General features: G+C 37.9%; 2 protein-coding genes across 5 annotated transcripts; one reads left to right on the top strand and one right to left on the bottom strand.

The window, feature by feature from the left end:
• Window positions 1-285: 285 nt before the first annotated feature.
• AnnIX (Annexin IX) lies at window positions 286-12,138 on the top strand. 4 transcript variants are annotated; one of them, XM_012694790.4, is made up of 8 exons: window positions 286-460; window positions 684-723; window positions 1,843-2,019; window positions 5,167-5,371; window positions 6,372-6,601; window positions 8,193-8,289; window positions 10,085-10,266; window positions 11,907-12,136. In XM_012694790.4, exons 1-8 carry the CDS (start codon window positions 309-311, stop codon window positions 11,955-11,957), a joined length of 1,134 nt encoding a protein of 377 aa, XP_012550244.2. In that variant the 5' UTR covers window positions 286-308; the 3' UTR covers window positions 11,958-12,136.
• LOC101746445 (DNA repair protein RAD51 homolog 3) lies at window positions 12,049-21,566 on the bottom strand. Its single transcript, XM_038011912.2, has 7 exons — window positions 20,805-21,566; window positions 20,598-20,728; window positions 20,272-20,378; window positions 19,385-19,548; window positions 19,144-19,272; window positions 12,740-12,931; window positions 12,049-12,181 (listed from the first exon to the last, which is right to left on the bottom strand). The coding sequence occupies exons 1-7, from the start codon at window positions 20,844-20,846 to the stop codon at window positions 12,152-12,154; spliced, it is 795 nt and encodes a 264-aa protein (XP_037867840.1). The 5' UTR covers window positions 20,847-21,566; the 3' UTR covers window positions 12,049-12,151.
• Window positions 21,567-22,997: the final 1,431 nt, after the last annotated feature.

The raw sequence follows: 22,997 nt of genomic DNA, 5'->3' as shown, positions 1-22,997 counted from the left end.
GTATTTTTATTACAAGGTGCCTAAAGGAGGAACATTTTCTATTTCTTCTTTTAATGTTTCTTTTACTTCGTCCGTTTTGGTTCAATGATTTGCATTTGAAGGCTATAAATATTTACATTAAAATATAGGTTTTCATTATCAAAAGGATAGAAATACTACATTTTATTAATTTTTCTCTATTTTCATAATAATATCATAATGCGTCTGATTTACTGAACTTCATAACTATGTAATAAAATAATAAGAATTATTAAAAAAAAATAGTTATTAGTATTGGCAGATAATCACACCTTTTATAAAGTGACCAAATGTTTGAGGCATCTGATTCGAAAGAGAGGGCGAATAAAAACGAGACGGTTCGTTTCACAAGTTGCAATCGACTCGCTTCGCCTACGGTATATTTCGGATTTCGGAATTCTCTCCGGTCTTGTGTGGTTGGGTGTGTCGCTGTTAAACAAAAGTACGTAGATTTTTCTTCTTTTATCTTTCTGATTAATAATATATTTTGAATTTAAATACAAATATACAAAGCGGTAAATATTTAACAACCAAATTACTATTGAATTCGGTAAATAAGCAATTAAGTTTCGCCGGTACGCCAATGTTTTAGATTGCGGTAATGGTTGCAAAAGCCGGTTCAATTTGTGATATATAAATAAAATGTTCGCTTTGCATTTTCCCAGGAATCTCAACATGAGCGGACAACAATACTACCCTTACAAGGTAAGTTCCACCTACAGAATCATTTGGAAAGCTCTACCTACATAGCAACTATATATTCTAAACCTTCTCACGAGATGATGTCATCTTTTAGGCGCAAACCACAAGGTTGTTTACAGCGACCGGTAAATGATTTAATCAAGATTAAAACGAATAACAAAATTAACTTACTGATAAGTTAGTTAGTTAACTATGGCTAAATATCCACCTAGCCCAAATTCACACCTAACCTTAATTAACTTTCGGTGGTTCAGAATATCTGAAAATCTCTTGGTACGCCATGACACTTTATATTTATATGTAACATAGTTTTGTCATTCATGTTATATGTATGTATATGTGTAGCTTAATTGAACCCATCCCTTATGATGTATTTTATTTAGGTCACGAACGCTTTAGGTTGTTAGTGCGCTATCGTCCTACTAAATTTCTAATATCTATAAGAACAGTATTGTGATTGTAGATCGAATTTATTTATATATTTAATTTAAAGGAGTGATTAAATCGATCAATCAGCTCCCATAGTTTAGGGAACACCTTACACCTAAAAGAAAGTTATGTAAACAAAAAAACAAGAGATTTTTTTATTGCTTAGATTGGTGTCCTGGTGTTAAGATAGGTGGACGAGCTCACGGCCCATCTGATTTTAAGTGGTCACCGGCGCTTGTAGGCATCAACAACGTAAATGCCACCTCCGATTTAAGAGTACAACGGCTGCCCCACCCTTCAAACTGAAACGCATTACTGCTTCACAACAGAAATAGGCACGGTGATGGTAACCCGTGCGGACTCACAAGGCGTCCTACCACCAGATCATATCCGAAAAATAGTCTTAAGCAGATCTAATGTGATATTTTTGACTACCTCCGAAAGATAATAAATCTTGTTATATCAAGATTGATACAACTTTACTTTTTAATGTTGGTAGGACGTATTGTAAGCCCGCATGTGTAGGTATCACCGCCCTGCCTATTTCTGCCACGAAGCAATCATACTAACAACGGTAAATATAAAAAATGCTAAGTTTAACAAATTCCAAATAAAGTGTAATGTGTAGGTAAAACACATCTGCATATTATCCGGCATATTCACAAAGTCCTAAATATAGAATGTTGTGTTTAGTGCACCCCCACGGTGTACCCCGCGGAGCCGTTCGACCCGGCCGCGGATGCCGAGACCCTTCGCAAGGCTATGAAGGGCTTCGGCACCGATGAGAAGGCTATCATCGACGTGCTCTGCCGCCGCGGCATCGTGCAACGCCTCGAGATCGCGGAGACCTTCAAGACTAACTATGGCAAGGTGAGTAACTCAGTTCATTGAAATTTAGGGTACACTATTTCTATTCAACAATCGTTCTAATTGTAATCTTTGTAGAATAAGGTATTGCTTCATAGATATTTTTAAAATTAACAATTAATAAAAAAACAGGAGTATTCAATTGTGTTCTCATTAAAAAGAATTGCGAACTATTTAAAAAAAGTCTTCAGTAATATTAGCTAACAGCATTTCAACGATATCAGTAAAGTTCATGTTACCGAAATAATAAATTCTTTCATTAGCTCGAAGGTCGCTTTTTATTGACTTTGTATGCCGACGAGCGAACGGCCCACCTGATGATGAGTGGTTACTCTCGCCCATGGACGTCAGCAATGCGAGGGACAGAGCCAAGTCGCTGCCTACATTACTTCATTGCATAGACGATAGCAACGTGTTTTTTTTGTACATATTTGCTAGTAGCTTCGACTATTCCAGCTATGCACGGTTCGGTAAGTGAGCTCACGGGGCTCAACCTGGAAAATCTTGACTCATAACTATTTCACGTAGTTATCCCTGTGTCAGACACACCGCGGACAACTTCGATTATTATTAATATTAAACTCTGTAGGTACAAGTTTGTAATGCTTACCGGGAAACGTAACGGGAAAAATACTAATCAAAGATAAAACTTTAATAGCATAACACTCGTACATAGTATATATAACCATGATAAGAACGGGTCTGTTAAATTCAATCAAAAATTAAAACATATATTGTATGTACATAAAAATAATTAGTAATAAATTATTAGTGAAATGTTCTTTTCGCAATTAACTTCTATTAACAGGAAAATAGGTAACCAACCACCTCTGTGTCCTACTTAATTCTGCCCTAACTATTAGATACCATTATTAAACGGCTTTGTTAAATATTTGGGCTGCGTTACCGTCATAACATTAAGCTTATTAATTCAAAACTGTTTCGTTTTAAAACTGTGAATTTTTAACCAGTAACCTTGCTTTCAATCAGCGTACCATCATTGAGTCATTGTTGATTCATTTCAAAGTTATTGAGCTAATTTTTTCGATACCTACATACCGTTCTCGACAGAAACTTTTACGCTTTGTCTAATTTGTCTTGAGACTCTGGAAATGTTTAGGTACCTAACTTGCTATTTTCTTTCGCTCCGTAAGCGGCTACCGTTGCCTTAAATTAAAAATGACGGGTCTTGCCACTGAATACTACTCTTTCCCTATTTTAAGGAAAACCTTGTCTTAGGGAAAAATATAAAAAACTAATTCTGTGAACAATGAACACGGTAATTGAACGCCAGTTCCAGGAAATGGACATGATATATATTTACTCTCCGGAACGATGTGAGGCGGTGCAGCCGTAAACTTACTAGAATAGTAATAAACAATTCCAATCGTAAATAAAACGTACCTATTCTAGTAAATTTTAATAATTTATTAGCCATTATACAAGAGCTTTAAATCGGAATGAAACTGAAATTCATCAACATAATTTCTAATATGGAATATTTTACTTACTTATCTAATCAGTTACAATTGTTTACATTACGTTATAGTTGGCTTATACCTTGAGCCTTACCTTTATATCTTGAGCTATGTGCCAAATACGAACTTAAACTGAAAGCATGAAAAACATTACTAACAAACCTACTCGTTAACTATATGTAGGTATGTGTTTTTAATATTAATAATTGGATAGCGAACACGTGAGAGATAATTTTAATTAACAAATTAATGTTTTTTTCGATATGCCCCGAATTAATATTGAACTTTTTTAAATATGAAGTCCATAAAACGAACAAGTTATTACGTTCCACACCTGCATGAGTAGTTTCATTGTGTGGCTCACATTAACCTAATTCCATTAGGCTGTTTATCGTGCAGAGGGTTATAGTAAAATTTACCTGCTTGTTTATTTTTAATGCGGGAAAAAATAGAACGTTAAATTTAGAATTAAACTGTTTATTTTATGGGTAACCAACTAGTTTGTAAATTTTGAGCTTTATAACATGATTTCGGAACGAAGAGTTTAAAAAAAAAACAAAAATGGCGCGGTAGCAATAACGGTTATTGTTCCGATACCACTGTGATTGTATTATAGTGTACAATATCTCAAATTCTACTCTAATTTTCTGGCTGTAACTAGTTATATATGGTGTACCTTGTTAATAATTTTATTTGAATCTAAATTATAAACAACCTTTACTACAAATTATAGTCTGTAACCGAAAATGAAATTGTAAAAATTATATAGTTAAGATAGTCAACTTGATTGAAAGAAAAGAAAACTCTTCTATCTATGAAAGCAATTAATAGTGCTTAATACTATTAGTTTTTTTCATAGACAGGAGAGCGTAAATATGATGTCTGCGGAGACCTTTTGGAATTGTTGCGTCTTGAAATCTCATAGTTAATACGTAGATCTACTTCTGCGACGGGTAGATCTTAAATACTTATTCGTGATTACGGATCCTCCCGATCCATTAACAGTGCTTTTAGGTACCTCAAGCCCCGGTCACCGTCCTCGCCGAACCCGTCGCTTGCGACGAAGGGCTCTGCGAGTAAATTAACCCATAGACACAGCCCACTGAGTTTCTCGCTGGATCTTCCGGATTCTCAGTGGGTCTCGTTTCCGATCCGGTGGTAGATTCTGCGAAGCACTGCTCTTGCTGGGGCCAGTGTTAACAACACCTCCTGTTTGAGTCCCGAGAGCTTACCTACACGCTAGGAAAACGCTGAAATATCCTCTCAAAGCTATCAGCATAGATAGAAAAAAAAATGTTTTTTATTGTTTGACTTAAACACTGTTGTGTACACTTTCAATAAGTATATAAATAAATGAGTCAATTTTTTTCACCTCACTCCGATATCATTGAATTTCTCTTCTTCGCGTATTAATACATGTCATCAGTGGTCAATAATGTAATTGATTTGAAACTATCCGTTACCTTTCTTACGTACGTATTTTTGTCGAATATTAATAACAATAAGCATTAATCTTATGACCTTCGTTATTATGGTATTATCATTTATGTGTGTCGCGAAAAATAATTTCCTTTAATGTGTAAAAATTTCTGAAAAGTTTCTTAAATAACATGGACAACAATAATTCATGTTTCTTTTAAACTAATGATTCTCTTCCTGGCGTTGCTGACAGGACTTGATTAGCGAACTCAAGAGTGAACTCACCGGCAACTTGGAAAATGTCATCGTCGCATTGATGACTCCCCTGCCCCACTTCTACGCTAAGGAGCTCCACGATGCTGTCTCAGGAATTGGAACCGACGAAGAAGCCATCATCGAGATCCTGTGCACGCTTTCCAACTATGGTATCCGTACCATATCCGCATTTTACGAACAACGTGAGTTATCCAGCTATACAATATTTTTACAGTTCTAATTATAATTAATCATGCAGATCTTATAGAAAAAAAAAAAACTATTATTGTTGTTTTAGTAACATTCCTTACAATACTTATATAACAAGAACGCGCAAGCTTATCTTCTTAATAATGAATTTATTATCATGATATAAAACTAGAAGAATCTCTCGATTAAGGCATATCTAATTTTAAATTAACTTGATATGTTTTATTTCAAAGCTTTTCTTAACAATATCTGGTTAAGAACTGCATTCTTTGATAGAAACAAAAATCCAAGTCTCATTCCACGTAGGTACCTACCTACCTACCTGTACCTCCATGCAATCCAACTTTGGACAAATAAAAACATGTTTTCCAAACACATCGACGATGAGGCGGCGGGCCGACGAGTTATTTGCATTAAATGAGGTCATCATTCGTGACGGGAATAAGGGCTCGTCAGACACCGGGGAATTACTGTGGCTTTTAATCAATATTTGAGCCCTGACCTCTTGGAATATGATGTTTTAACTTTATAATAATGTTTGATCCTGAATTTATTATACATTTTGTTCCTATAACTGCAACATCAAAGATTGCTACATCTTGAATACTACCATCAACGAAACTTTAATTTTAATTACTAAAGCGATAGAACTAATGAGAATTATTCGCTTGTTTCTGAACAATACTAATCTTTACTGGTGGTAGAACCTCTTGTAAGTCCGCATGGGTAGGTACCATCGCCCTGCCTATTTCTGCCGTGAAGCAGTAATGCGTTTCGGTTTGAAGGGTAGGGCAGCCGTTGTAACTATACTTGAGACTTTAGAACTTATATCGCAAGGTGGGTGGCGCATTTACGTTGTAGATGTCTATGGACTCCAGTAACCACTTAACACCAGGTGGGCTGTGAGCTCGTCCAACCATCTAAGCAATAAAAAAAATAAAAAAATCTTTAGACCAAAAGTTCGATTTCAAAGTATGTGTTTTTCTCTATTAGTGTACGGCAAGAGCCTGGAATCGGACTTAAAAGGCGACACGTCGGGACACTTCAAGAGATTGTGCGTGTCGTTGTGCATGGCCAATCGCGATGAAAACCAGGGCATCGATGAAGGCTCAGCTAAAGCCGATGCTGAAGCACTGGCCGCCGCTGGTGAAGGTCAATGGGGAACCGACGAATCAATCTTCAACTCCATCCTTATCACTCGCTCCTATCAGCAGCTGAGACAGGTGAGATAAAAACATTCCTAGCACAAACTTTTTTTTGCTATTATTTAGCAGAACTTCTTCATGTCTTTCCCTCATTACTGAGGATCGACCCACTTCGATTAAGCGGCACGACACGAGAACCCTCTCGTCGTGACCGCCGGTAACTACATTCCCGATCCTGCGGACAGTATGGAAACCAGTCGACGTCGCCCCAAACACGTCATTTCGGATCCTCCCGATCCACTAACGGTGCTTTTAGGTACCTCAAGCACCGGTCATCGTTCTCGTCGAACCCGTCGCTTGCGACGAAGGGCTCGACGAGTAAATTAACTCTCAGACACAGCCCACTGAGTTTCTTGCCGGATCTTCTCAGTGGGTCGCGTTTCCAATCCGGTGATAGATTCTGCGAAGCACAGCTCTTGCTAGGGTTCGTGTTAGCAACGTCGTCGGGTTTGAGCCCCGTGAGCTCACCTACTAGTTAAGGCTACGCTGATATAGCCTCTCAAGGCTCTCAGCTTAGGTAGAATAAAAAACGACCACACGTATGCTAGTATTTCCATGAATACCGGTCCGCTGGGAGGTGGACTGCCTAATGGGTGCTGCCTCCAACTGCTCTGCTCTCCTTGCAGTTGACCATCTCGTTGACGCCTTTCCTTTGGCTCGTTTGCCCTCAACCTGACTAAGAATGATAAGCTTTTTCAAACTATCGCCGCACAGAAGTAAAGTTATTCGTTACGTGACCGTGGTAGATTTGTGATTAAGGTATATTAAGTACCAGAATTTGACCGACATAGTATTCAGTCATGATTTTTGAAGGTCAAATGACGTCATCCAGAGGAAGTGTCGTATTCGTATGCGATGACTAAACTAAGTATATCAACATTGATAATCAAGCCGACACATGACTAACAAAATAGGATATAGGATATAGTATATTTTATGTATCATCAACTATCATAAAATTCGCAAATATAGCAATTAATTTATAGTACTCAAAATTCGACCTTCGCAATATACTTGAATGCTAACCGTTGCGAATTTTTAAAACTGCGTTTACAAGGAAAATGTTTTCTATCGCACGTACACTTTTATTCTCACGTATACTTCAAAGTCACGCTTTCTTTAATGCTTACAAAACGAATTATTAAATTGACATTCATTCACATAGAATACAATTTTTATGAAAACATAATGGACGGAATTCCAGCTATACCTATCAGTGGTTGTTAAACTTTTGCACCCGCGATCTTGGCTTGGGCAAACCCAACTACTTTTATCGCTTCGGTTACTGAAGAAACCCACGTTAACAGAACATTGTCTCCGTTCGAGATATGGCCCTAAATGATAACCCAGAATCGCCCTCTACTGAAACAGAGGATGCAAGTAGCCCACACACGGGGTATTATTATCGGTATACTTTTATATCATTGAAGAATTTAAAAAAAAAATACGCATGCATTATAAATATGTAAATACATCGTTATAATTTGCTATGAACTCATTACGATCGTGACGTCACATTCGGTAACGAATCTTCATTGGAAATAATTGGCGGCGGTGGAGGCACTTATACGCGTGCATTGTTAATGGTTGACTTTACCGTGTATTGCAGATCTTCGCCGAGTACGAAGCTTTGACCGGAAAAGACATTGAGGACTCGATCAAGAAAGAATTCTCTGGTAGCATTGAGAAGGGCATGCTCGCTATTGGTAAGTTTGATTAACTTAAAAGATATATTTTCGTTGTGGCTTAAAGGATAAGATGTCCGGTGCATTCGTATCTCTAGCTATGCATCTGTGTTCAAATCCTGCTGGCAAATACCAATTTTTGTAATAAAATACGTACCTACTTGACAAATGTTCTCGATTGAGTTCCACGGTGAAGGAATAACATCGTGTGATAAAAATCAAACCCGTAAAATTATAATTTGCGTAATTACTGGTGGTAGGACCTCTTGTGAGTCCGCGCGGGTAGGTACCACCACCAGAAAGCAGTAATGCGTTTCGGTTTGAAGGGTGGGGCAGCCGTTGTAACTATACTTGAGACCTTAGAACTTAATCTCAAGGTGGGTGGCGCATTTACGTTGTAGATGTCTATGGGTTCCAGTAACCACTTAACACCAAACGGGCTGTGAGCTCGTCCAAGCATCTAAGCAATAAATAAATAAAAATCTGAAAGCCATTTTGTATTAATGTTTATACACTCCAATAGGTAATCACTGTACATTAATTATGACTATATTTCAACTATGTACGGTATAAGTGTACCTATTTCTTCAAAACCAAATAATATCAACTTAATAATGCTACAACTGTATTTACATAGTTGTGTAGTTCAGACTCCAATGAAATTTTTTTTTTTTTTGCAATATTTTCCAATGGCTTTGTTGACCTAGTTGTATGGGACGTTTTCCTTAGAAGTTTTAATTAAAATAATAACATTATGATAGGTACGTTATTTAAAACCTATGACAAATGAAATTTTCCTATAACATTATTCGATACGTCATATTTTAAAAGATTAAGATTTCGGTGCTGTGCTATGAAAAGTTTACCTCTAAAGAAATACTTCCAAATTAGGTTTACAGAGATGATTTGATAGATACTTGCGTTGGGAATGGTTCGCTCGCGATTTCCCTTAAAGTAAAAAATTTTAAATAGCAAAAATTTTCATTTATTTTTTATATTGATTATTCTTGGTCTACTACTACGAGTATTAAAACAAATTAATTCTATTAAATCTATCTCCTACTTACGCACAATGAGACAGAAAATTGATTAAATACATGTAAATGTGTATGTGATAAAATCATGTAAATTGTGCGGTGTGATGCAGTTAGATATCGTTTGCACTTGTTAGTGTATTGAATGCGTAGAACATTTTAGGAACATTCTAGAGTAACCTATAAAGCTATTTATTAGTCATCGCGTCACGGCACGAGGTTATGAGATAGGAAAAAATCTGTCGACCTTGCGTTCAGTCATTCAACTTTTTGTTCAACATTTACCAGTCAAAATCCATTGTAGCCGTGAATTGTCTTTAACTAAGGCAATTTATCAATTGCATATATGATACAATAGTGGGGCAGCGCGAAAATCAATGTTTTTAAATTTCATAAATACGATTTGAAATTAGAGAAACTTAAGTTTTTTATAGCATTATTAATCTCTCATCGAAAAATTGGTAAACTATGCTGTGAACTTGTATAATAAACTAAAGTACCTACAACGAATATTGACTTGAATGTTTGGAGGTCTGAAGACGACAATTACCACAATTAGAGCCGATCGTACCCCGATATCTGCTAAACGCCAATAGCCTCGGGGGCGATTCCGGCTTCTGCGAACGGGCTTTTACGCCAAATTCAAAATAGTATCACTGACATTCCCAATCATTAAAATAACAAGTTGGCATATAACCGCACAATTTCACACTAAAGTACCTATATTTTTATAAAAAAATAAAGGTTATGCTTTATCGTAATTAGGATATTTCGATTTGTAGCCAAATGCGTAAAGAGCAAGGTCGGTTTCTTCGCTGAGCGCCTGTACTACTCGATGAAGGGCATCGGCACCAACGACAAGACGCTCATCCGCATCGTGGTGAGCCGCTCCGAGATCGACCTAGGGGACATCAAGCAGGCATTCCTCGAGAAGTACGGCAAGTCCCTGGAGACCTGGATCGCTGTAAGTGTTGTTCCCTCTTGTCTACACCTGACTTTAGATGTACCTTGAGCTTTGTTATCATTCTGTCTACATTTGTTTTATGTTGGGAAAGGCAAATACTGATCTGTTTTATTTGAAATATTTCAAACCTTATAACTACAGATTAACAAACACGAATCACGAATCCATTTTAGTTCCCACCACCTCAACCCCCTCTCCAATGTTTTGTGTTGTTTGACTAATCGCATGATATAGTAAACGTACAGATTTTATTATAATATTTCAATATGTATTTTATGAAATAAAACTGCCCCATATCTTCGAAGACTGTAACATATTTAGGTACGTGCTTAGCTGGCACTATGTACTCTCATTGAAACATGTTTCTAACATTCACATTCACATTTTCATCGTAATCGACTATTTATTTATACAGATCTGAATAGATTAGACAAATCCGACCGAAAATACGTCAATACTTGTGGTTTTTAATATTTTATATGAAATTTGTGCTTATGGATTTCTTTCTAACCGGCAAAAATACTAATTGGAGTATATCGTGTTAACGTATCGATAAATCGCAGGAGCTTAGAATCCGTTTTGATTGCAGGATGACACATCCGGAGATTACAAGAAGGCTTTGTTGACCCTTGTCGATAAATAAGGTCCCGAGTGGGGATGACAACAAACCACCTATCTCGAATACTCTAAGTTTAATTTCGTTATTTTGTTAGGCTTTTAAAATTTCCACTAGGAACGTGACACTCGAGGTAACGACTGTACCTACTTCTAAAATAGGAACTACAACGAAAATAAATATCTCTTTTTAAAAGACAGCGTTCCCTCGGCGTGTCACCGGTTAGATCTGATGTACATTTTATTCATGGAGATCTGTATATTTTGCTTCCTTTATACTCATCAAGGTCACATAACTTTCTCTGCACCGTAGCTCTAACTGCTTCAGGCGCGCCAGTGCATGTGGCCACTAGACGCCTTAGTTTTACAAGTAGTTCGAATTGTTTTCAGGACGAAATCGCTGGTCCCCTCGGCGACCTCCTCTCGACAATGTGTTACTAGGCCGCTAGGCGTTAACACCGTATTACCACCGCCATAACTGCAGCGCTGTGTGGAGTAATACTGCATTATACACGCATAGTTCACAATTAAGACGGGACTTCTTTGGGATAATTGTTACGATATATAATATACATGCATTGTGCCCGTTTGAAGTTCAGTTTTAATTGCAAACCGAATATTCGAATAATGAGAGTTCTCGGTCACGTTATATACGCCTTATGTAATCCATTATACTTACGCGTATCGCATTTGAATATATTGCATAAATGTAAGCTATTTTTGTAAGAATTTATTGTGATCACACATTCACCCAAGCCGCAGTGTGCACGTCGCGTGTTTGAAACTATGGGCCAGTTTTGTTTCCATTGCCGTTTTTGTTCCGCTAACTTTACTGCATAGCATTTTTTTCGGTCTTTGTTTACAGGAAGACCTAACGGGTGACTTCAAGCATGTGTTGGTCACGCTAAGTGCTTAAATCCTACAAAAATAATAATTATATCGATTGTTTATTTTTATAATATTGTTTTGTCGCGCTTGACGCATGTGAATTACGGTAGTTACAAAGTACGATGTGCAATTTGCAGGACGATACGAAAGGAGACTTCAAACGCGTGTTACTCACCCTTGTTTCGTAAGAGCATAATAATAAGACTACAAATGTCTCCAGCAACTGCCTTTTCAATGTGTAACTGTTATGAGATATGTCTTAGAAATTATAGCTTGATATTTTTGTGAAAATGAGATATTTATTGGTGCTGTAGTATTGTTTACAATCTACATTATATTTATTATTGATTAAACTCTGTCTATGTTCGATGTTTAGTTTCAATTATGAATCCCTTATTCCTTCTCTTGTTATCTGCAATAAAAACAATTGGATTTGAATGCGGTTTGACTTTCGTTTCTTTGATTACGTTATTGTAATCTGGCGCCGTCCCAAAAATGTGCTACATTTTACTAGGAAACCCCAAACTATGTTGGCTAAGTTCCAAAACGATCAATCAATGACGACTATCGATCTTACGTGATACCGTATTGGGAAGGTTTCCCGAACCGAAATAGGACTATATCTACAATAAATCACTTAACTAATCTAAACGATAAATATTTTTGTATTCCAAGACTAAGTTTAATTTTCAAGTAAATTATTATTTATGACAAATCTACTGCGAGTGAAACCCGCCGACACGTGTAATTATTTAGCTATAGATTTAGTTAAGACCGCAATAATTCAAATAAAAATACGTGGTTCTCAAATCCACGTGAGTGATTTTAATAATATTAAAGTTTGATTTTCAGTCAGACTTTTTATTAATCAGTTTTTGTTTAATTAAAATTTGATCATGATGTTAATTTTACATAAAATAACAATGATTATTGTTTTCCCACAAGATTTTTTATAATTTACACAACTCACCTGAAACTTTGCAACTAAATTTGGTGCGTTATTACTTTTAAGTAGTAGTGCTAGCCTGCTTCCACCCAATTCACTCGGATTGGACAACAGTAACCGTTTGTTGCAACGATGGGCCCAGGCGTCGCCCAACGAGCCCACCACAGCACCACCGGACAAACCCAATCTTGTGCTCATCTCATTTACCAGCACCACCTAAAAATTACAGTTGTAAGGTAGTTGATTATAAGTTAGTGCAGAACACCCGATTAGCAATCTATTTATTTATTTAGGTTTTCTAATAAAAGATATATATAAAATTCTCGTGTCACAATGTTAGTTACCATACTTTGAAACGGTTTGACCGATTTTTATGAAATTTTATATGCATGTTCAGTAGGTCTGTGAATCGGCTACTATCTATTTTTCATACCCCTAAGTGATAAGGGTTGTCCACCCCTAATATTTATTTTTTGGACAATTTTTTTTTGTTTGTTATAATGGGCAATTGTGTGGTTGAATGAGGTTTTGTTATTTTTATATTCCCTCATCGTTCACAACGATATATGCCTCTTTCACTCATTTACCACATCCTTACACACTTACAATAAATTAGTTTTTTTTTCTACACTAGAAATTCCCTAGAAATCTTATATATGGCAAAACAACGTTTTCCGGGTCAGCTAGTTAACTATAATACATAAATATTTTTAATACGTTTCAAAATAGGTTAATGCTATATCTCTAATGCTGCTGCTATGTTCTCGGTATACCACAAACACTTCCATCCAAACTGTACCATCCAAACTACTTTTTTGCGGAAAAGCAATAATGCATTCCAATTGGTAGGATAAGGCGATTTTTACGCAATGAAACTGAGTTTTCGCACCGCCCGCCACCGGAGTAGAGTTCATCCATACTACCTGGAGCCACTGCAGTCATCCAAAGTGCGTTTGTAGAGATCTTTTTTGCCACGTACCATCCGGCTATGGAATGAGCTCCCCTCCACGGTATTTCCCGAGCGCTATGACATGTCCTCCTTCAAACGAGGCTTGTGGAGAGTATTAAGCGGTAGGCCGCGGCTTGACTCTGCCCCTGGCATTGCTGAAGTCCATGGGCGACGGTAACCACTCACCCTCAGGTGGGCCGTATGCTCGTCTGCCTACAAGGGCAATAAAAAAAATTGTTGCGAACCTATGTAAGTTCTGGCCATTTTATTATTAGGTGCCTAAAGATTGGGTGCACTTGTTCACTGTTTTGGTTGTTGGTGGTTGTCGGTGGTGGTTGTAAGGTCACCAGTGCCGGGCGGCACAATAACGAGTCCGTAATTGGATGGACAGTTTATTTCCAATCATAGACGGTATAACAATATTTAGAAGGAGAAATTACGGAGTACAGAAGGCACAGATAAAGCGGTAGCAAGTTCAAACACAATAATACAAACTAGACAAAAGCAATAAATCGTAACGAAGCAAAAGAGTACGCGTAAGTCGAGGAGTGACACAGTCTTACGGCCTGGCCACGGGGATCGGCGGTGCGAACAGCGAAGCGGTGGACGAGGCGACCATTCGCGCAGCACCGTTTGCAGGCCACGGGTACTCACGTTCGCTGCCGCGACTAGTAAGGAAGTCCGACAGCGAAATGTCTATATCGAAATTATCTCGATATTGCTTACAAATTAATAGTTTTTTGGTTCAGGACCTATTATTTGGAAAATATTGTGAAGTACATGATTTGAATAAGAATCGGAGTATACCTATAGATGGAGAATTCCACAAGAAGTACGAGAAATACTTTGGGTGGCTAGACTTCCAAATAGCTGGTCTAGCTAGTATTTCAGCTAATTTTTTTTTATTGCTTAGATGGGTGGATGAGCTCACAGTCCACCTTGTGTTAAGCGGTTACTGAAGCCCATAGACATCCACAACGTAAATGCGCCACCCACCTTGAGATATAAGTTCTAAGGTCTCAAGTATAGTTACAATGGCTGCCCCACCCTTCAAACCGAAACGCATTACTACTTCACGGCAGAAACAGGCAGGGTGGTGGTACCCACCCGCGCGGACTCACAAGAGGTCCCCAGTAATTACGCAAATTATAATTTTGAGGGTTTCATTTTTATTACACGATGTTATTCCTTCACCGTGGAAATCAATCGTGAACATTAAAATTTGTTGAGTACGTATTTCATTACAAAAATTGGTACCCGCCTGATATTCGACTACCGGTGCATCGCTCAACACCGGACGTCTTATCCGTTCGGCCACGACGAGTTTAAAAATATAAAAAAAAAAATTAATAAAAAATAAAAAATATAAAAATTTCGGCGTTCATTTTTCGCGGCGAAAACAACTAAACTCATTTAATCACTGCACTATTCGCCGCGATTACCGCTCGACTCCGTGGCTTGCGCCGTCCTTATTCATGCATTTGTTTTGCTCGCCCGGCGCATCGTTAGTCGCCCGCGCGATTCGCTCGGTACATTCCGCCGGTCGCTTCGCCGGTCGCCGGTGCGCGTGGCTTGTTAGGTACATTTCTATGCTCTTATTTTAGTCGCTAGACGCTTCGCCGTTCGCACCGCGCGAATATTCGTATCGGCGAATGTCCCGTGGCCAGGCTGTTAGGCGTAGCGTTGATCAAACCCGACTGGCCGCGAGCGGCGCCGGCGGCCAAGTCGTGGCGCAGGCGACGACCAGTACGTACGCAGTTATACATAGTCGGGGTCTTTGCCGCATACTAGCGGTTGCGCCCGACTATGCTTGTGTAAATAATATAATTTTGAGTAGTGTTGTGAATGTATGATTGTTTGGCGTATTTGTGTACTGTATGTATGTACTGTGTTATAGAATACGTAATTAAATATGATATAATATTAAATATTGAGTAGGTGTACAATGTAAATTAATAAATAATATGAACTAATATACATAAATATAGTAGAAACACCTACAACACTCCCCTCCAGAGACCTACTTAGGTCGATAATAATCGGGAAAGCGTACTTTTCTCCCCGATCGAGTCGTCTGCTGGTATGGAGGCCCTGGATCTGGTTTTGGATCCGGGTCGGAATCGGGAAGTTTTGGTATGTTGCCTCGGAGTACTGGAACATCGGACGACAGTATATAAGCTGGCTTAAGGCGGTCTATGCTTACTGTCATATCTTTGTTCAGAACGCGAACAACAAACGTTTTGGCGCCTCTCTTGAGTACTTCATGTGGACCCGTGTAAGCTGGCTGTAATGCGCCACGAATCACTTCTTCCCTAAGGAATACGTGACTACAAGTTTTTAGGTCCTTGAAAACGAAGGCTCTGTGCTTGGAGTGGTGCTGGGGTGGAACAGGACGTACCTTCTCGGCAAAAGACTTCATCCGTGCTGAGAACTCGGTTATGTCGGTGGTGTAGTAGGCAACATCGTGGCCGAAAAATTCGCCTGGTAGACGAAGCGGCTCACCGTAAACCAACTCAGCCGACGAAGACTGAAGATCTTCTTTGAAGGCACTTCTTACGCCGAGGAGTACAAGCGGCAGGGACTCGGTCCAGTTGACGTCAGCATGACAGGTGATGGCTGCCTTCAGCTGTCGGTGAAAACGCTCAACCAAACCGTTGCATTGTGGGTGGTAAGCAGTGGTCCTCCGGTGATCGAAACCGATGGACCTGGACAGTTGTTGAAACAACGCCGACTGGAATTGCCCACCTCGATCGGTAACGATCTCGGTAGGACAACCGTATCGCGCCACCCAACAGGAGATGAACGCTTTGGCTACTGTTTCAGCGGTGATGTCAGTAATAGGCACTGCTTCCGGCCATCGTGTGAAGCGATCGACGGCTGTGAGGCAATACCGATATTCGCCAGCGGGTGGTAGTGGGCCGATCAGGTCTAAATGAACATGTCTGAAACGCGCTGAAGGCAAAACGTGCGTACCTAAATGTGAGGCAACGTGTCTAGTTATCTTCGCACGCTGACAAGTCAAACATGCCTTGGCCCATTCACGGCAGTTCTTACGCATCAGTGGCCAAACGAAGCGTTGCGCAACGAGTTTAGCTGTCGCATTGGGGCCTGGGTGACTGAGCGAGTGGAGGCAGTCAAAAACCTGCTGGCGCAGTTGTTGTGGGACGAAGGGTCTGGGTGTCGGTGTGCTGACGTCGCAGTACAAAATGGCTCGACTCCCAGGTATGCTCGTCTGGACTAGGCGAAGAGAAGTCTCGCCTGTTAGGTGGTCTTGGAGTTCAGCATCTGAGGCTTGTAGATTGGCCATCACTTCTAGGTCGACAGTCGTCCCACAGGAGGGGAGTGTATATACGACAAAGGGAAGATCTTCCACCGAGCGGGTGATATTGCTCGGTAGACCGACGGTCCGAATGTTGTTGTTCGGAACTTGTATATATGCGCTTTATCTTGAAAATGTCGTAAGCGAGATTCAGGCATCTGTCAATTATCTTGCGTTGTATGATGGCTACCCGCCACATCACTCCCCTCCGAGACTGGAGGTCGTGTCATATTTTTAGTTATCGTTGTCCGTGCTGAGATTAGCTTGCAAGTGCCAGTGATGCTCGAAGTTTGCGGTGAGTCGAAACTGAGCTTGAATGCTGCGTGATTTTCGCCAGTGCTGCTCGAAGTCTGCGGTGAGTCGAGACTGAGCTTGAATGCTGCGCGATGAGGCAGTGTAGGTGCGTGCCGTAGGGCCAGGAAGCGCGGTGAGTCGGCTGCGATGGTCCTGTTGAGGCTGCGATGCTGGCTTGCTGTGGGACGACTGTCGATGACTTGCTTTTATCTGCGAGAATGCGGGGATTGTGGTAGCCGAAGTTCTTGATGCGCTGATGATGAATCAGAAGGTTGCGTGTTCACATCACGTCGGGGTCACCAGTTTGGTTGTTGGTGGTTGTCGGTGGTGGTTGTAAGGTCACCAGTGCCGGGCGGCACAATAACGAGTCCGTAATTGGATGGACAGTTTATTTCCAATCATAGACGGTATAACAATATTTAGAAGGAGAAATTACGGAGTACAGAAGGCACAGATAAAGCGGTAGCAAGTTCAAACACAATAATACAAACTAGACAAAAGCAATAAATCGTAACGAAGCAAAAGAGTACGCGTAAGTCGAGGAGTGACACAGTCTTAGCGTAGCGTTGATCAAACCCGACTGGCCGCGAGCGGCGGCCGAGTCGTGGCGCAGGCGACGACCAGTACGTACGCAGTTATACATAGTCGGGGTCTTTGCCGCATACTAGCGGTTGCGCCCGACTATGCTTGTGTAAATAATATAATTTTGAGTAGTGTTGTGAATGTATGATTGTTTGGCGTATTTGTGTACTGTATGTATGTACTGTGTTATAGAATACGTAATTAAATATGATATAATATTAAATATTGAGTAGGTGTACAATGTAAATTAATAAATAATATGAACTAATATACATAAATATAGTAGAAACACCTACAACTGTAGTGCATTAAAAAAAACTTTGTTGTCTGGCTGCAAAGATTGCGATCGATTTAACTTTAAATCATTTAGCACAAAATTAACCTGTTGATTCATTTTTAATGATAAGTGTTCTGTCGTAGGGAAAATAAACATTTCTTATCATAATTTCTACGCCACCTCAAAGTTACATCGTCCGGTCGATCACATTCTTCAAGCGACCGGACATAAGTACATTTTTTGAAAGTCGATCCGGACCGAATGATAAATTTAATAATTAATTAAAAACATATTCATGACCGTCGCGTGTTATAAACATGCCTTTCCTAAACAAACCGTTATGTTGCAATTTTTTTGTTTGCGTTTCTCTGTACGTTTATATATAAATAAAATGCCGCCATGCACAATTTTTTTTTATTGCTTAGATGGGTTGGACGAGCTCACAGCCCACCTAGTGTTAAGTAGTTACTGGAGCCCATAGACATCTATAACGTAAATGCGCCACCCACCTTGAGATATAAATTCTAAGGTCTCAGTATAGTTACAACGACTACCCCCCTCTTCAAAACGAAACGCATTACTGCTTCACGGCAGAAATAGGTAGGATGGTGGTACCTACCTATATAAATATGTATTTAAAATTGTTTTTTTTTTTTTCAAATATATATTGTCAGATAAACCCAAAGTCCGTCTGCTGTTAATTCATTATTTCATAATAATTGGGCACATGAGATGGATGTCTCATTCAATTTACTAGTTTTTTTTATTACCCAATATTGTTGTATCATTGCGGAAATAGTGACCACTAAATATTAGTGGCGTCTTTAGGTATCTTAAATCAATACCTGTCAGGATTAATCCAGGATTACTCTCCATACCAATTAGACAAAAGAGGCTCCAAATATCTTATTGTTATGCAATAGCTATTGTTAATCAGCAACAAAACTGGTAAAGAGACTAATGAGAAACCTATTCTTGTAATTTTAATAAGTGTTTTGTCAACTTACTGCCACCAGGCCTTCCATGGCTATCCTCTGTAAATCAGCCATTTGACGAAATAACAGTCCAGTTCTCTTTTGCACTGATATCCCTTCTTTGAATGGAAATGTTATCGAATCAATAACTATTAATTTAACCTGGAACAATGCATAAACAATTTGGAGCTCATACCACAATGTGTTAGACGATGTCAAAGGAATTAAAATTGTACTTGTATTGTAATTGTAAAAATATTGTGTTTTCACTTACTCTAGGATGTTCTGCTACAAAAACTGAAATTCTGTTCATACATGCACAAAATTTCTCAATCCCAAATGCATTAATGTAATGTAGTCTGTCCAATGCCTCTTCTTCATTGAACAAATATGATGGTTCTATCTTTTGACATTTTAATAAGCTTGCAGTTAAAATTTCTAAACAGAATAAAATTCATTAAAAAAAGCACTACAAGAAAAGTGAATATTACAACATTTTTTGTATTGCATTTTTATTCTTTGTATTAAAAAAAAATCATTAAGCATGCGGTTACAATAAAAAAGTTACTACTACAATAGCATACTAAGGTACTACTCAAAGAAACAAGAAAAAACTCACTCAAGTGATAACACCAAAAAATAGGCTAAGGAACCAAATTAAAGATGACACTCTCTGCCTATTCTCTACTTTAGTACTTAAGAGTAAGTACTTACAGTGCTTAACGGTAGACAGAGGCTTAGCTCTGCCCCTGGCAATGCTGAAATATATGGACGACGGTAACCACTCACCATCAGGTAGGCTGTATGCCCATAGACAAAGGAAATAAAAATAAAAAATTGCCATTCAGAATTATTAAATATATACAATGTTCATGGACAATAGGGGACTACTGGGTACTGTGAAATGAAGAGTGTGAGTATAGCTAGAGTCACATAGCAATTTTGTGGGGTGTTTATTATTGTAATTAATAATAGTAATTACAATAATAAACACCCCACCAAAAATATGACCTTTTTTATTACACCTAAATCTAGCATATTTCTTTTTTTTTTATCCAATTATTTGCAATTGTTTGTTGTCAACTCTCTAACTTAATTGGTATAAGCCATTTCATCTTTCATATTAATTATACGATTAATTGATTATACAAAAAAAAATACCTTTAAACCTGGTTGGTGTAAAGTTTGTGTTAGTGTCTATATACAGTGCCTCTGCATTCAATCCGCTTAAAACTTTTGGTATTTGTACTGAAGCACAGAGCTGTAAACTAAAGTGGTATATTTTGATTGGTAATAAAAATCTACAAAGAAAATTCTACTGTATACATCTGAAAGAACTAAGAATGATAAGGGGATAATTTTCAAGCTTATTAATGGTTTATAGACTTCTAAATTATCCTTCTTACGTTAACAATACAACTGGTGTTAATCCATTGATCATATTCGCTAGAAGTCAAACATTCAACTCTTGCTTATTGAGTTCTTACCACAACTGTGTTTTTCCTGTACCAGGAAGACCAAGTACCTCTGTGAGTGAGCCTAATTGCACTCCACCATTCCCTAGAATATGATCTAAGTTCTGACTAAATGTTGGAATGGATGGTAAACAGGTTTCTTTCTAAAAACAAAAGATTATTTTGAGCAAAAAAGAACTATCACATTCTTAAATGTTTGATAATTCTATTTTTATTTACCTGCCACAATTCCGTTGCAGTATGGATTTTATAATTACTCATGTTCGGTTATTGTTTACATTTTCTTGTAGGCAATAAGTATATTTATTTCACATTTACATTTTCAAACCATTAACAACGATAATACCTACACTTATTAATATGAAGAACCATCTCAAATAGTGTTTTATGAAGAATCACACATATGAACAGTTTTATAAGCGATGGGCGGTGTTAAGATCTTTATGACTAGGAAATTTTCAGATTTTAATAAAAATTTTAATTCGAGACTTTTTGGCGGGAATGCTGAGGTTTTTTAATTATTTTTATTGCTCTCGTAGGCAGACGAGCATACAGCCCACCTGAAATTGAGTAGTTACCGTCACCCATGGATGGACTTCACTTATGTCAGGGGCAGAGCAAAGCCGCTGCCTAAGTTGTGTGAATTGCTATATTTTACTAATTCAGTGTTTCCTCTGGTTTTAATGTATAATAATGGTAGTTTATTAATTATTTAATAATGATGAAAATGCATAAATGTGAGAAAACGAATTATGATGTATGATTTGATACCTTTGCCTTTCCAGTTCGAAAAATAAAACTGCCACTGTCATTTTGAACGTTGATAAATTGATTCCATAGATTGATTCGTCGTCTTTTTGATAAGCAAAAGGAACACATCCTTTCATGGTAGTTTTTTGTAAAAAAGGTTAAAAGCATGTATGTGCCTTTTATAAAACGCGATATGGAACTAAATTAAGTGAAAATGATTGCCTCTAAAATGAAAAATTAATATCTATCTATACTAATATTATAAAGCTAAAGAGTTTGTTTGTTTGAACGCGCTAATCTCAGGAACTACTGGTCCGATTTGAAAAAATATTTCAGTGTTAGATAGCGCATTTATCGAGGAAGGCTATATGCTATATAACATCACGCTAAGACCAACGCAAGCGGAGCACCAATAAAGAGTATTTCAAAATTGAGGTTTTTCCCCTTTTGGAGCTTCCACTGCGTGCGCTGCGGAAACGGTTGAATTTTCGCGAAAATAATGTATGAGAGAATTGTTCCCCTTTAAAAGATCTAAAAAAAAGTCCGCGACAGCATATGTCTATATGTTAAGGTTGGCTCTCTATAACGTTTTTTATGCTAACCAAATTTGTTCTAAAATAAAACATTATTTGTGAAGGTGTTTTTATAAAGATGATATTCTACGTAAATGAAGAGGCGGATAAAATTTAGCGGTATGCCAAACTATTCCACGTGGACGAAGTCGTGGGCAAAAGCTAGTCACTAACTATACGAAATTAAATAACCTCTCAGTAAAATTTTTAGTAAGGTTTTATCTGACAATTAAATATACTTTTTGAACAAGCCCAGCAATTATATACTATTTTACACAACGTAGAGTATACAACAAAGTAAAACAATTAATTTAACTTGTCATCTAAACCTTCCGCCAAATAGCTACATATCAATTTTTTCTATTATTACATCTACATGTAACCCTCCTTTATCATGTTATTTTACAAAACCGTTAACCGCGAAAAAAATTTCTCTAAAAACCTCTTTTAACGAGATACTTCTACAACACGATATGTAACTAGATTTTTGTTTAAAGTTATTCAGAAAATTACATTTAGCACTATGAACACACAATACTTAAATGGGAACAATTGAAATATTACGTTTGATTTTTTGTATTTAATAGATAAAAAAATTCATACAGGCATAGTTCAGATGATTCATTTAGAAAAATTACCTACTTTTTGACATTGAGAAGATCTGGTGAAAAACTCAGCAGGCTGATGTATGGGTTAAGTTGCTTGTCGAACTCTTTACCGAATTCGACAAGTATGGTTACCGAGGTCCCTAAGCCTGCTCCTAATGTTAGAGCTGAAGGCGTCTAATGCAAAAAATTATGTAATTATGGGTTTTGGGGCGCATTATAAACTCGCAGAGGTATATGGCACCATCCTGCTTAATTCTGCAGTAGTACACAATTCCGGTTATTTTTGCTTACACTTTTATGAAATATACAATTAAGACGTAATTAAGAGCGAAAAGAAAAAAAATATGATTAATAAAATAATTTAATTTATTCAAATAGTTTTAAGAGAAACATGAGAGAAACAAGAGAATATGAACCCCACATAATGTTAAAAACAAAACATATCCAATGAATGAAAATCATTCAACATGGCTTCTCGGGGC

The sequence above is a fragment of the Bombyx mori genome, chromosome 7 (genome assembly GCF_030269925.1).
Source record: "Bombyx mori chromosome 7, ASM3026992v2".
Taxonomy (NCBI): domain Eukaryota; kingdom Metazoa; phylum Arthropoda; class Insecta; order Lepidoptera; family Bombycidae; genus Bombyx; species Bombyx mori.
Note: the sequence above shows the minus strand (reverse complement) of the source record. Positions and strands in the feature narration are given on the sequence as shown.

Excerpts from the sequence above, each read along its gene's own strand:
- LOC101746445 (XM_038011912.2), bottom strand. The coding sequence starts at position 20,846 with ATGAGTAATTATAAAATCCATACTGCAACGGAATTGTGGCAG. Across the intron at positions 20,729-20,804 it reads CTGCAACGGAATTGTGGCAG|AAAGAAACCTGTTTACCATC; the intron begins GTAAATAAAAAT and ends TTTTGTTTTTAG. Across the intron at positions 19,273-19,384 it reads TTGTAGCAGAACATCCTAGA|GTTAAATTAATAGTTATTGA; the intron begins GTAAGTGAAAAC and ends GCATTGTTCCAG.
- AnnIX (XM_012694790.4), top strand. The coding sequence starts at position 309 with ATGTTTGAGGCATCTGATTCGAAAGAGAGGGCGAATAAAAACGAGACG. Across the intron at positions 5,372-6,371 it reads ATCCGCATTTTACGAACAAC|TGTACGGCAAGAGCCTGGAA; the intron begins GTGAGTTATCCA and ends TTTCTCTATTAG. Across the intron at positions 10,267-11,906 it reads CCCTGGAGACCTGGATCGCT|GACGATACGAAAGGAGACTT; the intron begins GTAAGTGTTGTT and ends TGCAATTTGCAG.